This window comes from Podarcis gaigeae, assembly GCF_964106915.1.
Source record: "Podarcis gaigeae genome assembly, chromosome: 8".
Classification (NCBI taxonomy): domain Eukaryota; kingdom Metazoa; phylum Chordata; class Lepidosauria; order Squamata; family Lacertidae; genus Podarcis; species Podarcis gaigeae.
The window spans coordinates 41,451,311-41,467,363 of NC_139684.1; the positions used below are offsets into that span (position 1 = coordinate 41,451,311).

Consider the following 16,053-nt stretch of genomic DNA (forward strand, 5'->3'; position numbering starts at 1 on the left):
TAAGACTCACATAGCAAAGCCCAGACAATCAGTGTTCAGAAATGCTGGGGTATGTTGTAGAAGCACAAATAAACTGTGGGCCAAGCATGCTGGAGAACATTAGCAGTGCAAGTGGGAGTGAGGGCTGGTTATTGTACCATGCTGCCCTTCCTCTTAGGGCTCAGAGTGACATGTTAGCACCACAACTTTCCATTGTCTCTGAAAATGGAAGATCTGCTCTTGGGTAACCGAGGTGTCATCTGAAAACCTTTTCTATTATTTGACAATGGCATCACAACATCCCAAGTCATGTGCTGGCTGCTCTTTGTTAACAGAAGAACACTAAGCCAGAATCATAGAACTGTAGAGTTGGAAGAGACCCCTTGGGTCATCTAGTCCAACCCCCTGTAACGCAATTTCAGTTGTTACATGGTAGTCCAGTCCTGCCTACCAGGGAACCACCTTCCCACGCTCACTGCATCCCCAAAGGACGAGAAATGAATAGAAGGCAGACTGTCTGAAAAACGCCACACAGACCGGTGAGCTTCTGTGAAAATATTGGACTATATTTGAGAAGATAAATCTGGGCCCCGTTTTACAGTACCACAGCATTATGTTCATCTCATACTTTATTCAACAATATTAAAAGAGGCAGAGGCGCTCAAATAGCACCTTTACAACATCTTTTTTATTATTTAAAAAATGGCATCTTCTGTACTTTTCTCTGTTCTCTGACAAATATCAAAATAAAAACTTTTAACATAATGCATTGCACCTGACGTATAATTAACCTACTTTTTTTTTTACACAAAGAACTGTAAAGGTACATATTAACAGGATAAAGCCATTTAATTCCTTAAAAAAAATGAAACACATATAGTTTGCAAGACACACGCAAAGTACTCTGAGAGCGTGCCCCCCTTAACCCCTTCAGTGCATTGTCTCCTCCTCTTTCTCAAACATGGAGGTCCCTATTAACAGCTGATTATCCTCCAAGTCACCTTTTGCACCTGAGATTCAAGCCTCAAGATGTAACCTTTGCTGCATACACTGCAGAGTATTAGCGTCGCAGGAGGAGCATTGTCAGAACACCATCCTGCACTCTCTGTGTTAGGTTTAGACAGGCAACTGTTTACTTCTTTCACAAGTTTCTCCCTCTTTCTTGACTCGTGTCTGTGTGTTCCTGTCTGTATTCACATTATGAAAATAAAAATAGCACCAGTTTAACTGCATAGTGTAAAGCCCATACCAAGTCTAGCAACTACCTCAATACAGTAAGAGTTTGTTGGTTTGTTTTTAATATAAAAATGATACCTTACAGGTCCTTGAGACACAGTACTGCAGGGGAGTGGGAAAGATGTAAGTTGGCAGTTTTCTCACTGGAAAATATTAATAATTAAAAACAATAATAAAAAAACTATGTCACAAATCTTCAAGGTGCAGTTTAGCTAGGTTAGAGGGGAAGGCGTGTACATTTCTCTTTGCAAAAATAAAAAAATATAACCCTCTTTTAGCAACATCTACAGTGGTCTAATAAAGGCAGTAACTTTCCAAATGGTGCATGGCAGTTCTTAATGCCACATTCTTGGAAATGTCTGTCTGTCAAAACTGTGGCCTGCTTCCTTCTTAATTTAATTTTTTAAAATTGTTATTTCTTAGGCTGGCTCCCAATTAAATGAAATGGTTTGGGATTATTTGTGCAAAATCTTTGGGAGGAGGAAAAAAATGCTTTCTACAGTGTGCTGCACCTTATGAATAAGACGTCTCTGGAATGAAGTTCATCTCTTCAAGTACTTTGTACAAAGATAACAGAGACACAGTCTGAAAAGGGGCTGGGATTTGCAAGTATCCTTATAACCTCAGCACTTCTCAAATAAAGCATTTCCTCTTGACGCTTCACTCTGCCCAAAGCGATTACAGTTTTAGTTCATGAACATCATCAGCAACATCAAAGTTCTAGCATTTGCATGATAAATCAGGTGAATTAAAGTAGATTAGCAAGACACAAAGCAAAACTATTTCAGAGGCTGCAGTGCAAGTTCATTTAAGCTAGACAGAGAAATCACGCTACACAAACGAATTTAATGCTTTGATAATTTCTCTCCCCCCCCTGCAAACCCCAATGAAAGCAGCGAAGGATCACCATAAGTCACTTTCATAAATTACTCAGAAGTATCTCTTCTTAAAGGAATTTTAAAGCTACTTAATTTCTGCCCAAACAGTTGGCTTAGGAGATTGTTCTGGGATTCAGCTGTCCTGTAATTGTGAGAGTCGGGCAGCTTAGCACCTTGGACAGCTCTGTGCCGGCTCAAAGAGCCTGGCAGGGAGGCAGAGGGGTCTTTGGCTAAAAGGGGGTGGTGGAAGGCCTTGCCGGCCAAGAGGTCCTTCTTGCGTTTCAGGTCTCCATTGGCGTGGCGGATCTCCGCCTTCTTCTGAAAGCATTGGTCAAGCACCATCTTTTTGAGCTGGCCGCCAGCCATGGACACCTTGAGCGTAGGGCTCAGTTTGTTGCAGTGAGGGTCCCTCCTCCGGGGGGAAAGAGCAAAAGCATCACTGTTGGGCCAATCAGCCCTTTTGAACCCTCCAGTGGCGTCACTCCTCCCAGCATCCGGCGTCCGGGCTTTTTTCTTCTTGTTGCCATCCCCCTCAATGTTCTCGCGGGAGGCTGAGCTTCCTTTGTGAGCGGATTTGTGTTCTTTCCGCTTTTTGGGGTGAAGCTTGGTCAGCCCATTAGCAATGGGTCTCTCTGGGCATTTGCTCAGGTCAGGGTGGTTGTGCTTTGCCTGGGCACTTCCCACCTCGCTCCGGAGGTGGCCGCTCACAGGCTTGACGGGGTTGCTTCCCATCTCTTTGATGCCAACACTGGTGCCGTTGTCTCTGGAATAAGCAGCACCCATCTCTGGGAGGGCCTTGTCTTTTAAGGGTGGTGGCTTCTGAGCCTCTTCTGCACTGCCCAGGGAGCAATGGACACCGGGGTCGTTCTCGGCATAGGTCTGCCCACCTGTGACCTTCTTTGAAGGCATCTCTTTGGCAGACCGGTTGAGGGCAAGTGAGGAGGTCTTGTCCTTCAGCAGGAACATGTGGAAGGTTGCTTCAGGTAAGTGCATCTTCGTCGCACTTTCCTGAGGAGCTGTATCACTTAGATCAGGATTGCCGCTCCACTCTGTTTTGGGAGTCCTCTTGCATTCTGTCGCCCCCAGATTTGCAGCAGAAAGGTCAGGCATCTTGCTCACGGGTTCTTCTTGGAAATGTGGGCTGTCCCAGGTTCCCATGGCATGTTCACCTTTGCCGTTAGAGGTGACTTTTTCTGGGGCCACTGCCTCTTTGCTGTGCTTCTCAGATAAATGAATTGGAGGCAGCTTTTGTGTTGGTGGTGCTGTTTGCTTATGTGTTAAGCTGGCCAGATCAATACTAACTGCATCAGGAGAGTCTATGGAAGGAGGTGGATTGTCGCCGAGGGAGTCTCCTTTCACCAGCTGTCTTGCAGAAAGTGCAGTGGTGGGCTTGAGTTCTGGGCCACCTGATTCATCCTGGGGCAAAACTGGAAGAGGTGCAGGCAGACAATCACACTGGGTTTTTGCAATTTCACCCAGGAGACTGGAGTAGCGGCCCAACAGGTCTTCTGTTTTTACGGAGGTCTGGGGTCGAGGTGGTGTGGCCACATTGGCTGCTGTGGATAGAGGCTCATTTGGAGACAGCAGAGGTTCACTCCCTAGTTGGGGGACACAGGTGCAATCTGCCTGCACAGGTAAGCCTGGTGCAAGCAAGGTGTTGCGATGAACCAACTTTTTCTTTTTGGCTGCTGGTATGTCTTCCCGCAGGTGTCCTTCCTCTTTTACTTTCTTATCCCCATCCTTGGCCGAGACTCCTGGCCGCATCACTCCTCGGAATCGGAAGGTCTTGCTGCTCCCCACCAGGTGCTTCTCCATGTGCCGGTCATATTGCTCCTTTTTGGAGAAGGTGTAGTTGCAGGTGCTGCAGATGAAAGACTTCTTGATGACATGCATGACATCTGCACAGAGCTCACAGGCATAGAGCGTGGTGTGCTTGATGTCTGCTTCCTCAGCCGTTCCATGCTCTTGGCTGAGGTGGTTCCGAAGCTCTTTGGTTTCCTGGTAAAACATTGGGCATTTGTGGCACAGGTAGATCTTCTGCAAGCTGTGCACCACCAGGTGGCGCTGGAGCTTGAAGGGCTTGGGGAACTGCTTCCCACAGTGATGGCAATCTCGAGAGGGATCTTTGCATTCTGGGTGCATGGGAGCCAACTTTGGAGCCCCTTCGGCTTTAGGGGCAGGGTCGGGAGATGGGGCTGTTGCTTTGGGAGAGGCAACAGTTGGCTTGGTTCTTAGTGGGACCTCCAAGGTGTCCTTGTTGACAGTCACTTCTTGCCCTCCTTGGGGCTCCTTGGGACTTTTGCTCTCTTTGCAAGCAGGTGCTTTGCTGCCAGGCTCAGCATGCTTGGCTGATTTGTTGGGTTTCCGGCATATGATAGAGTTCAGGAAATGCGTGACAGCATCATCATCATCGCTGAAGCAGCTGGGCAACCCACCCAGGACAGATTTCTGAGCCTGGCCTTTCCGGGCAAACTGAGTGGCATGCTCTCGTAAGTGCTCATTGTACATCCAGACGTCAGATATTTCCTTCAGGCACATCCCACAGGCCCACAAGCCGGCTTTGTTCTTGGCATGCTTCTCCTTCAAATGGTCCCTTAGCTGCTCCCGGGAGCTGAACTTCCTCTGGACACACATGTAGCATGTTGGTGGAGGAGAAGGGTTGTGAGTGAGCTTGTGGAAGTCCAGCTCCCCTAAAGTGAGGAACCACTGGAAACACACCTTGCACTTGTATTGCTTGTCTTTAGCCTTGAGATTCAAGTCGCTACGGGTTTTCCCCTGCTTTCCTTCTCCTAGCTTATTTTTGATGGGCCTGCCTTGCTGGACTGGTGATGGTGGCTTGAACCCTGAAGTGCATTCATCATCAGTGTGGCTGAGATGATCTTCCCCAATGCTGTAGAAGCACACATCTCTCATCTCAAACTTTGTGTTCAACATATCCATATCAATTGTATGAAACTCAGACAAGCCAGGGTTTTCATTCATCCTAGTGTCATAGGATTCTTCTTCCAGGTCAGGAGGTTCTGGACTGGGAGCCATTGATGATTGCCCATTTGTCAGTTCCACAGATGGGCTGAGCAGTGTTCTGTCAACAGAAATGCCTTCCGTCTTCTTCTCAAGACTACCCCAACTACTCAAGCTTGGAAGATCCTCTGTTGGACTCCTTATTGTGCCATCGCTCTTCAAATCAGTAATGTCCTCCCTTTGCCTGGCATCGTCTGGCTGCAGAACCTTTTTGGTAGATCCGGGATTGATATCACTTACTATTGCTTTGCTGCCATGACACATGTTGAGAGTCAGAGCGTCATCAATGGAGATGGTGTCGTACTCACAAGGGTCCTCCCTGGTGACACAGAAAGAGCTGGTTTCTCCTAGATCTGAAGCCATCCTGGTTGTAAAGAGATCCGCCATGCCTTCTGGCCTGGGGTTCACTTCTATGACAGGTTTGGGCTTCTTGGTCCGCTTTCCATATACCCGCCTGCACTTCCGATGGGCAAACCGGTCATTCCTGGGGAAAAGTTGTGAAAACGTGGAGTCATCATCAAACAAACTCTGCAGGTCTGGACCCATGGCATCCCCCTCATCCCCCTGAGATTCATTCCTCATCTGAAGCTCTTCCATCCTCAAAGGCTTGGACTCTGTGGGATAAGGGACACCACTGGAAGCTTTTTCTGATATGATTTCAGGGAAGTCCTCTTCAACTGCTCCAGCATGGTAGGACTGCTGGAGGCTGTTGGGACTTGGTGTATATATTGATGGCCTCTTTTGATTTCTACAGCAAATCTCTTTGGGTGGATTCTCTTCAGATGACTCTGGTTTTTCCATGCTGATATCCTCACCTGGTTCTTCACAGACATTGCTTAACCTTTCCTCAACTTGTTTTGGGTACCTGCTCATCCACTTCTCTGGCAAGTGTCCTTTCAACCCTGGATCCACCAATTGCTCATTACAGCTCCCTACATCCTGAAGAAGCTCTTGCCCAGCCATCTCTTGGGCTGATGATGTCTTTTCACCAACTTCTTCCAAGTCCTTGACTATTGGAGGGTGAAGTGGCAATGGTGACTGTGCCCTTGCCTGTTCTTGGAGGCCAGGTGATGGAGTGCTGCTCTCCAGTTCTTTAGAGACAGTGGTCAGAAGGAGGTTGACAGTGCAGGGAATCATTGTGGAGCGAAGCTCAGTGATCTCACTCTCTAGATGAGAAGATTCGATGGTTTCATTGGGAAATACTTTGGCTTTTCTTGCCTTTTCCTTCAATTTCTTCCTGGCAAAACTGCCCAACCCACCAGCACCAGCCTCTTTGTCTTTCCCTCCTGTGTCTGGCCCTGGTTTAGAGCCAGGTGCTGAGTTGCCCAATCTCTCTGCCTCTGTCCTTAGCGACGTTGTTTTCATGTCTTCATTTGGAACATCTGTACTTTGGAGTTCCTGGGTTACATCAAATGAAATCACACTTAGGTCACCGAGCACCTTACTAACAACTTCTTGGATCTCTGGACTGGGCTCTTTCCTTTGGCTCCTACAGGATTTGGGAAATGGTTGGTTAACGCCTGCTTTTGACAGGTGTGAGCTGCTTGCTCTCTCTTTGATGGAAGCCTTGCTGTTTCTCCGAGAGAGTTGTTTGCTTGCTGTGAATGCCTTTTCCAGTGGAGCACAGTCCAGGCCTGGCAACGGAGTGGTCTCCTTTTTCTCCTGATGTTTCACAGTTTTGTGCCTCATCAACCCAGTTTTGGTTCTAAAACGAATTGTGCAAATATCACAGGTGACTTGCAGTCCTTTCCCCTTCTTTTCTTTTGCTTGCTTGGTCTTGAAATCATCTTTCAGACTTTCATCATTGCCTTCCTCTTGTTCTGTGTAGCTAATGTACCCTTTCACACTCTCAGAGCCTTCATTCTTCAAACTGTCGCCTTTGCTGTCCATGTCTTGTGAAACGTTCTTGATCCCAGTCTCTGTGGTCTCTGGAAATTGGCCAACACTAAGGTGAACCTCACTGGCATTAGCTGTTCCTGCAAGGTCAGCAGTGGCCATCTCTTGATCATTAAGGATCTCTGGTTGAGCTTGATCTTTGCTGCCTTTCTGGAGGCAAATCTGAGCCTCCTTTGGCCCCTGAGGCTTTGACATTAACTCCCTGTTTTGATTTGTCTTTGTATTTGTAAGCTGAGCAGAATCTGTCTCTGATGCAGGCTGGTCAAGCATGATGTTTTGCAAGGATGCTGACTGAGAACAGGTAATCACATCTGTCACAGAGCACATGCCACTGTCTTCATGACCTGGATGCTTGGATAGTTCTTCGGGAATATCATTATTTTTAGATGGTAGCAGGCTGGGAGATGTGCAGCTGTTGGCTTGTAATTTCAAGGGTATTTGTATCTCTACAGGAGGAGCTGCCAGGTCGCTAGAGCACAGGGAAGAGGCAGGTGGTGTACGGACAACCTTTTCAGGTTCTGCCAAGGTGCTGGTGGCATCTTCTTCAATGTGCTGTTGACTACTATTGATCATATCTGACAGCAAAGGAGAGGTGGTGCCACAAGGGAGCATGCTGGGTAGAAATTGTGGTGCTTCTGTCCATTCTTGGTGCTCCAAATAATCCTGCATGGGATTCCCAACAACAGTCTTCTCAGCACTAGAGGAGCACCTGCACACAAGGGGAATCTGCTGCTCCTCAGCAGCAGCAGTCAGACTCTCTTCAGATGGTGGTACTCCAAAGTCAGAGAGTGTTACGCTGCCTGTGTCACTTTTCAGCACTTCTTTCTGACTAGCCAAGCTGACTTCCAGAGACAAAGCTTCTGCACAGTGGCTGGCTTGCTCCTCCAAGTTCTGGCCTTCTTCTGAAACTGGGCTGGTTCCCAAGCAGAAACCTCTCCCGTGCAAGGAGTAATCATCCTGATGTTGATTTTCAGGTGAGTTGCTGGGAGCCAAGGTCACATGACATTGCAACTGTCCCACCTGATCACCACTCCTTTCTATCTGGTGGACTTCTGCAGCACACAACACTTGATCCTCACAGCAGGCTTCGTCCCAAGGTGTGCAGTGAGCCACAAGTCCCTTGAGCGTGGCTGGCAAAGCACTGCCTGGTGTTTCATTTTCAAATGATCCAGAGTTTAAGGGGGATTTTCTGTGGCTCCTAAATGCCAGGGTTGCATTCTGCTGATCTTCTACCACCTCTCCTGTACCTTGACAGCCTTGTGTTCTCTCTTCCCTTAGCAATGAGGTCACCATTGAGCCGCTGAGTGGTGAGAGGTGTCTGTGTTCTGGGGAAATGCCACCTGCACACAGTTTAATGTCACCCACCACCTCAAAACAGTCATCTTTTAGGTGCTGCTCCTGCTCCTTCTCCTCTGCAATGGGATTGTGTTTTTCAGGGCTCTGAAGGGCTGATTGCTCTGTAGTGCAGGGAGCCCTTTCACCAAGATATTCTGCCTGTTTGCCTGGTTCAAAAAATAGTTCAGTTGAATCAGATGCCTTGGTCCTGTTCTCAGATTCGTCTCCCAGGGAGCCCTTCCTTTCATTCACTGTGGGACTTTCAGCCACCTCCTCACTTGCAACAGGGCCCATAGATGCCTCTTCCTGTTCAGACTGAATGTCAACACTTGCAGGCAAGTGGGAGGTGGGCTGCAGGGCTGGGAAGCATGGCATCAGCAAGTCCTCCTCGTTGCTTTTGGCCGTCCTGGCCACAAACAACTGCAGCTGCTGTAATGGGTTGCCTGCCTTCTCCTGGGGAGCGGACACATCTTCTACCTCCCCATTCATCTCCTTCGAAAATGGCAATGTGTCAAAAACCAGCATTTTCCCATCTCCAGCTTTATTGTGTAGGGCTGAAGAGTGGCAAACAGTCTGTCGGGACTTATCCAGAAGGGCAGATCCATCCTCATCCCTTGGGAAGAGTGTGATGCTCTCCAGCATTTCTGGGTCCTTGATGCTTTGGGCACTAGAGGGCAAGTTGCCATCAAGCTCTGGACCACCAACATCTTGTAGTCCAAAATCTGGCTTCAAACACAGAACTTGCTGCCCATACGTTTCCAACTCAGCAGCACCATCAAAAGTTTTTTCCTTTGGTAGCAGTTCTGCAAACACCTCCCCTCTCAGAGGCAAAGGCTCATGCACATTTAGCTCAGCTGCCTCCAGAGTTTTAGGGAACAATTGATCAGGGCTTTGTATCAAATGCTCTGTGAAGCTTGGAACTCGCAAATTGTCAGAGATGCCTGAAGAGCATGGATCTGGCATGATTCTGGCAGGTGCAGCCTGCATTTCACTGAAGTCATCTTCCTCAGAGATTTCAATACCCTTCAGGTTGTCATGAAGCTTGTCTTGGTCCTCTTTGGAGTTAAAAGGACCTCCCAAAATCAGATCAGTGGCAGATGGTGTGTGCATGGTGGAGTGTATTGGGCTGAATGGCACCGGACATGGCCAAGGGTCCCTGTGGCTTCTGTACTTGCTTTCTAAAGTTGCAAGGAGACTTTTCTCATTCCCTGAGTTTTCACAGACACAGGCTTTTGTAGAAAGGAGGCTTGCTTTCTCAAACTCGGCTTCTGTTAGGAACAGCCCTTTCCCATTGCTTTCCTGGTCGAGGGTTAAGAGTGAAAACTGGTGGGTGGCTTCCTTCTTATCTGTGCTGGTAGGTTGTCTGGGAGCTTGGTGTTCATCGGATACTTCCATGTTCAGTTTGTTTGCTTGCAGCTGGCTTTCCAACTCAGTGACTAACCTTTTGATCTCGAGCTCGTCATCTGAGATAGTGCTCATGAAAGCCATACTGTAATCAGCCATCCTTTCGGCTAAAGGGATTTGGTTGATCTCGCCAGGGTACCTTTTAGCGGCTGTTTTTTCAACAGGGAGGCTGTGAAACTGGGCAATGTCTTCTGGCAAAACTGGGGATGTCCCCTCCATCAGATTCCAGTCTTTCTCTTGTGGGAATGGAGAATACTGCTGGTCAAAGGGGGTGGTTTTGCTGAGCTGATGATGGCCAGCACACTCAAAGGCCACGTAATTGTCCTTGCTTGATACCACACCATCATATAAGGTGGCATCAAACTCGGCCACAGGCAGCTCCCCGAATACCGATGAAGAATCAAAGCTAAGAGGTGAGGGGACTTTGCTTTGTTCATGATTATCACCTTCGTAGGGCGTGATCTCAGGGTGCTTCTGTTTGAATGAGCTGAGGTCAATGCCCCCCTGGCACAGGAACACATTGTTGCTGTGTGATGGTTCCACACCTGCAGCATCCGAGAAAAGGCCCGATGACTCAAAGCTGTTAGATAACCCTTTGCAGTCATAAAATGCACCAGCAGCATCAACGAGCGCAGCAGCTCCTTTCCTGGCTATCCCTATGTCCATGGGATTGTCTCGGAAACAGCTGATTGGAGCCACAATCAATGGTTTCTTTGAACACTTGAGGTCTACTTGTTCATAGCTGTTGCTCTTGTCACTGGGGATGTCATGGCTGCCATCAGAGGATGGGCCACTGAGCTCATCCAGGTGGTATTTCAAGGCCTCTCCATTGTAGGCAGCAAACTGGGGCCAGCACTGATTCCTTTCCAGCGAACGTTGCTCGGCGTCTTTCGGTGCAGCCAGGGGCTTATCATCATTGTGCCTTGATCCCCCGTGGGACTGTTCTGCATCCTCAGTGCCAAAGAGCCCAGTGGGGTTCTGGTTAAGAAGGCCACTGCTGTGATAGCTCTTCCCCTTGGCCCGGAGCAAACCTTCGTCTCCATTTGTGCAAGGGACTGGGGACATGCTGGGGCTCTGATGCACCTGGAAACCTGCTGCCTGAACTGGGGGTGGGTTGACACTGCCTTGCTCACTGGACAACTCAGAGGTCATTCTTTGGCTTCTTCCTCCTACCACTTCTTTCTCAGGAATGTCCGGCTGCTCTCGTGGATGTGGTGCGGCGTGCAGCAACCTCTTCCTCTCTTCGCTTTCCTTCTCAGTGTCAGAATCGGCCCTCTCAGTGCTTTGAGGGCTGTTGCTCATCTCACTGGACAGGCTGGTGCTCTGGCAGCTGCTGGTGGAAGAGCGGCTGCACCTGCGCCACACTCTGCCCGTGCATTCATTTTTACTTCCAGGCTCTTTGCTGGCAGCCCTTTGGGGCTCCTCTCTGCCCCTCCTCTGACCGTACCTCCACGCCGGCTCCTTGTCCTTCTCCCTCCCTGCTCTCCCTTGGCGCCTCCGACTGAGGCTGCTCCTCAGCCTCCCGTTGAACCGCTGCCCCGCCTTTCTCCTGCAGTGCCGCTTGGCGTATTCCACGCGCTCATCATCCGATTCTGAGATGTATTCGTACTCGCCAAACTTGCTGTCCTTGGCTTCGGGGAGCATCCGCTCAGCAAGCAAGGAGAGCGGCACAGCTTTGCCGCCCTTGCTGTGCAGCTTGTGCAGCTTGTTCTTCTGCTGGACAATCTTGTGGATGAGCTCCTTGCTCCAGGTGCCGCTCCGCAGCTTGCGCTTCTTGGCATCCTTTGCAGAGAGCAGGCTGTTCCCTGGAGAAGGAGGGCGGTTCAGGCTCTTGGTCTGCTTCAGCTCTGACATGGTTTTGGCCTCCTGCCTTTGAGGCATAAAGGGGCTCCTGCAGTTTTTCCTTCTGACCTTTGTTTGGGCACTTGCATCAGCGTTGGCCTCACCATACATTGCCAGGTCACTAGCCTTGTTCTGAGCGGACTCCCTGCTGCTCTGTGTTCCGAGCCTTTCCTCTCCCTGGTCTGGAAACCAGCTCGCCACTCTCTCTTTATGCCCATTTTGCTTCCCGGGTGGTTTTCTTTTTGCCAAGTCCATGCTGGGATGATCATCATAGCAGCTCAACATTTTCACATTCTCCTCCATCCCTGGGTGCTGCTTCGTTTTCTTCCCCGAAGCAACGCTCTCTTTTGCTTTGTAAGTGGTCCCACCATTGGTGACCTTCACAGAGGCCAATTCTTCATCAGCAAACACATCGATGAAGCTGCTGTCAATCTCAGGGTTATCTGACTGGTACCCAAGTCCGTTCAGAGCTTCCGTGATCAAACTGTCGAGCTTGGCGTCGTCTATCTCCAAGTCAGAAGCGCTAAGCGGCATGGGGTTTGGGGCAAGGCCGTTAAGCTGACTCGCCTTCAGAGGGTCCTCCTTGGATTCCCCTTTGCTCTCTCCATCTGCAAAATCAACAGGAGGCAGCAGGAGGCCCAGGCCAGCTTGCGGATGCTTTGTGGACTCAGGAGGCACCTGATGTTGCCTCCGGATCTCCACCCCCCGGGAAGAGCCTTTGGATGGGCCTTGGAGAGCTGCGTGAGAACTGCAGAACTGACGGTGGTCCAGGAAAGAGGAGAGAGTGCTGAAGTTCTGGTCACATTGCTTGCAGGTCAAGAAGACATCCAGCTGGTCGAGGCTGGTGCTGCTCAGTGTGCTTGCCAGGAAGTGATGCGAGGAATAAGGCGGTGGGGGCAGCTCAGCCTCAAAGCCCTCCAGACACCCTTTGGAGGCATCCGCTTCTGGCTTGTGGACGTGGCTGTCCACAGGGACGCCTCTGTAGAGGAGTTCATCCTTTGAGGCACCTTGGGAGAGATGAAAGCCCTTGAGAGGGTCTGCTGCCTGGTAGTGGATTGCGGTTGAGCTCAGTGAGTCGGAGGCATGGAAAGGCTCACTGAGATCCTTTGGGTGGCACTGGTGGTGGAAGAAGGGTGACGTGGTCAGCACAGTGCCATCTTCAAAACTGTGGCTGTTTGGGCTGCTTGACGTGGGCGAGAGGGATGAGCAGGTGCTGCCGCTGCTGGCCGGGTGGGGAGCAGGCGATGGGAGAGGAGAATCAGCTGGGGAGGCAGTCAAGGCTGACGGTGGCAACACCAAAGCTGGGTTGGAAGAGAGACGAGAGGAAGTTAGCGGCAGTGCTTGGCTCACGCTGAAGAAGAGGGGCTTGCCCCTGGAAACACACATGCCAGGAAGTTCTGCGTCCTTTGCCCCGTCAAAGCCAAAAGCGTTGGCCGGAGTGCAGTTCTTTGATCCTGGATCATGCTGCTGCCTGACGACTCCCTCCCCAGTCAGCAGGGCTTTACTTGGATAGCTGGGAGTGGAGTTCTTCTGAACCTTGCTGCTGCTGTCCCAGTCTGATGCCCCAAGAGGGAAAGGTGGCTTCTGGCTGGCCAGCTTCCTTGACAGCTCAATTCGGTCTTGGCCGGGCATTGCGGAGGTGAGGCGCAGCTGCTGCCAGGCCTTCTTTATGTGCTGCCTCTGTTCTGCCCCTGGGTGGCACCCAAACGAGAGCTGGTTCCCAGCAGGGCTTGGGTACACGGTTGAGCTTTGTTCCACGGGAGGGTAAGCCTTCTTGCCTCCCTCCCAAGACTGCAAGAGCCGGGGTTGGGCCTGCACAGTAGTGGGAAGGCTCTTCTCGAAAGGCACTGAGCCCAGGCTGGCAGCACTGGCCGTGGGGTCGCCATAAGGCTTGTTCTGAAAGTGCACTTGGGGTAGAGAGACCTGTGGCATGTTCCTTCGCAGAGCACCACCGGGATCCAGTATCCTTTGACTAGCTACGTTGTCTGTCAACAAGGACTGCCTCTTCCCGATCGGCTTTGGCAAACTAGAGACTTGTAAACTGGGTGGGAAAACGCCTTGGTTTTCTTGGAAAGTGCTTGAAGTTTGGTCGATAGCACCAGAAGGAGAGATAGCACCATTGTGGTCAGTGGAATGTTCATTCCTTCCTTTGTAGCAAGGCAAATGCCCTTGAGTCTGTGACGGGAGGAAGGGAGCCTGCTGGGGAGCCAACCCGTACATCCTGCCCTCCGGGCCAATGTGGTCGTAGGAGCCACTGGCGAGAGCTTCCTCTTTCCATTCCCTGGAGGAAGGATGGAAAGCAAAAGCACCATGAGAAGCCTGACTGGCGGCCAGCGACACATCGATGTAATCTTGAGCATGAATGTCGCCTTGGAAAGGGTCCGCAGCAGAGCTGTGCAAAGTCTGGAAGGGGTACTGGAACGACAAGGGCCCCACACAGTGTGCGCTAGGTTTGCTGCTCTCGGGGAACAAGGGGCAAGCTTTGGGGGCAGAGAGTCCATTGTTAGCACCTGGGAGGCTTTTCTCTGGCAAAGGCCATGAGCTATTCCCATTACCCTGGAACTCCACATAATGCAGCTGCCCATTGGTGCCAGAGTTTTCATGAGGAACACCGGCTGGCAGCTGAAGCTTTGCGCCATGGGCTGGGCGCGCGGTTGGTGTCGGGGAGGTAAAGTTGCTGGAGATATGGCTTGAGGGGGCCTCAGGAAAACACCGTGCGAAACTGAGGTCTTCCTGCTGCAGTTCTACCTCTCTCTCGGGGATGCTGGGGACGTGGAACCTGTAGCTCCCCGAGATGGATCCCCGGCCCACTTCGACCTTCTTGGGCGGGGTGACCTTCTGCTGGGGATAAGCAATACCAATGGTGGGGTTTGGTCTGGCATTGCTGATAGTAAGTCTATAGAGCTGCTGGTGGCCACGCTCTCCTTTTCCGGACCGCTTGTTCTTATCCCTCACTCTGCTCTTTCCAGGGGGAGACTGGGGGCTTCCTTTGACAGAACCCCAAAGGCCATCGCTAAGGAACTTGGGCCTGTTGTGGAGGGACTTGAAGTCTATCTTGCCTGCTTGCTGAGGCCGGATCACAGCTTCCCTTTGATTGTGCGGCTCCTTATCCTTGACACCAGTGAAGCTGGACCCATTCTCAGTCCCAGTGTGGAGACATGACTCTGAGCCTTCCTGGAGCTGACCATCAAATTCACCCACGTCTTTCTTGCCAAATTGCTCAAAGCCAGTATCTTTGTCTTGGGCGCTGGGCTCAGTATCGTTGGTGGCATAAGCATGCTGTGTCTCTCCCATCATGGTACTAAGGACCAGGCCTAAAAGGAACTGGTTTCCTTCAGCCCCTCAGCACGGGAGTCCTCCATGGCAACCATCATCCCTTCTTCTCCAGCAGCTGTGAGGCACCTCAACCTCTCGGACAGCTCCCAGTTCCATCCTGGCTATGGGGCAGGACTTGCATATGAGACCTGTTGGGGATTCATCTCAGGATTCCACATGGGACCTGCAAGAGAGAAAAGCCTCATGAGATTCAGAAGCTCTGCAGTCTCATATTACAATGCTAAAATATTTAAACATTTACAATATTTGGTGACAAAACCCAAGGACTAAGGCTGCTTCTCCCTGATAGCAGAATGTAAGCAAAAACATATCAAACTCATGTCCAAGACTGAAACTTTGCTTGAGATTGGAAGGAGTTGATTCCAGGAATCAGCAGGGTGCTTTGAGGGAAGAGTTGGCCATGTCAGGAAATGGACAGAGTCCCCTGTCACTTACTGCCTACTGGGGTTAGCACTGGCCCCATCCTGGGTGAGAACCAGGGAACTGTGTTACCCAAGAGGCAGAAAAAGCACAAGCTCAGGGCACCAGCAAATGAGAATTTTTTGAAATAACCTGACAATTGGTTTTGGGGTTTTTTAAGCATCACAGGAAAAATCTGAACTTTCTAAGACTTCCTTAGCCTCCACATTCTTTCCCTATTTTTCTGTTCTATTTTATTACTTATCCCCACCTAAACCAGGAGTGGGGTGTCCCACTAACATAGGCAGAAATAATGCCAGGAAATCAGATTCTGCCAGGTGCTGCACATGAACTATATGCATGCACGTTTCAGCATACATGTATCATTTGTGTCATTTTGGGGGAAAATTATTTTATAATTTACTATTGTTTGTATTTTGAATTACTTATGGGGGGGAGTGCCATAATATTTTCAGCGCTTAGGGCCTCTCCATCCAGCCCAGGTGCGAACAGTAGGAAGGACCAAGCTTTTTAGTGCAAAAGTACCTTTGAGAAACCCAAGCTGTTTACAGGCCTTACCGGGGAGGGGGGAGTCCACACTCTTGACAGATATATCCAGCTGTGACAATCAGCCCCCCACTCCCACCCCCACCAGCATCCCTCCAGCACTTCAAAGGTTATTATAAGTAATTTACCTCTGGCTAAAAGCTGCTGAGGGTGGCATTTT

General features: G+C 50.1%; 1 protein-coding gene across 9 annotated transcripts in view; it reads right to left on the bottom strand.

The window, feature by feature from the left end:
* Window positions 1-590: 590 nt before the first annotated feature.
* The window catches only part of ZNF469 (zinc finger protein 469), a 265,796-nt gene continuing 250,333 nt past the window's right edge, over window positions 591-16,053 (bottom strand). For all 9 annotated transcript variants that reach the window (XM_083754490.1, XM_083754494.1, XM_083754488.1 and 6 more), the window contains one exon: window positions 591-15,090. In XM_083754490.1, coding sequence (XP_083610616.1) covers window positions 2,142-14,888 — 12,747 coding nt within the window. In that variant the 5' untranslated portion in view covers window positions 14,889-15,090 and the 3' untranslated portion in view covers window positions 591-2,141. The remainder of the gene's footprint in view (window positions 15,091-16,053) is intronic.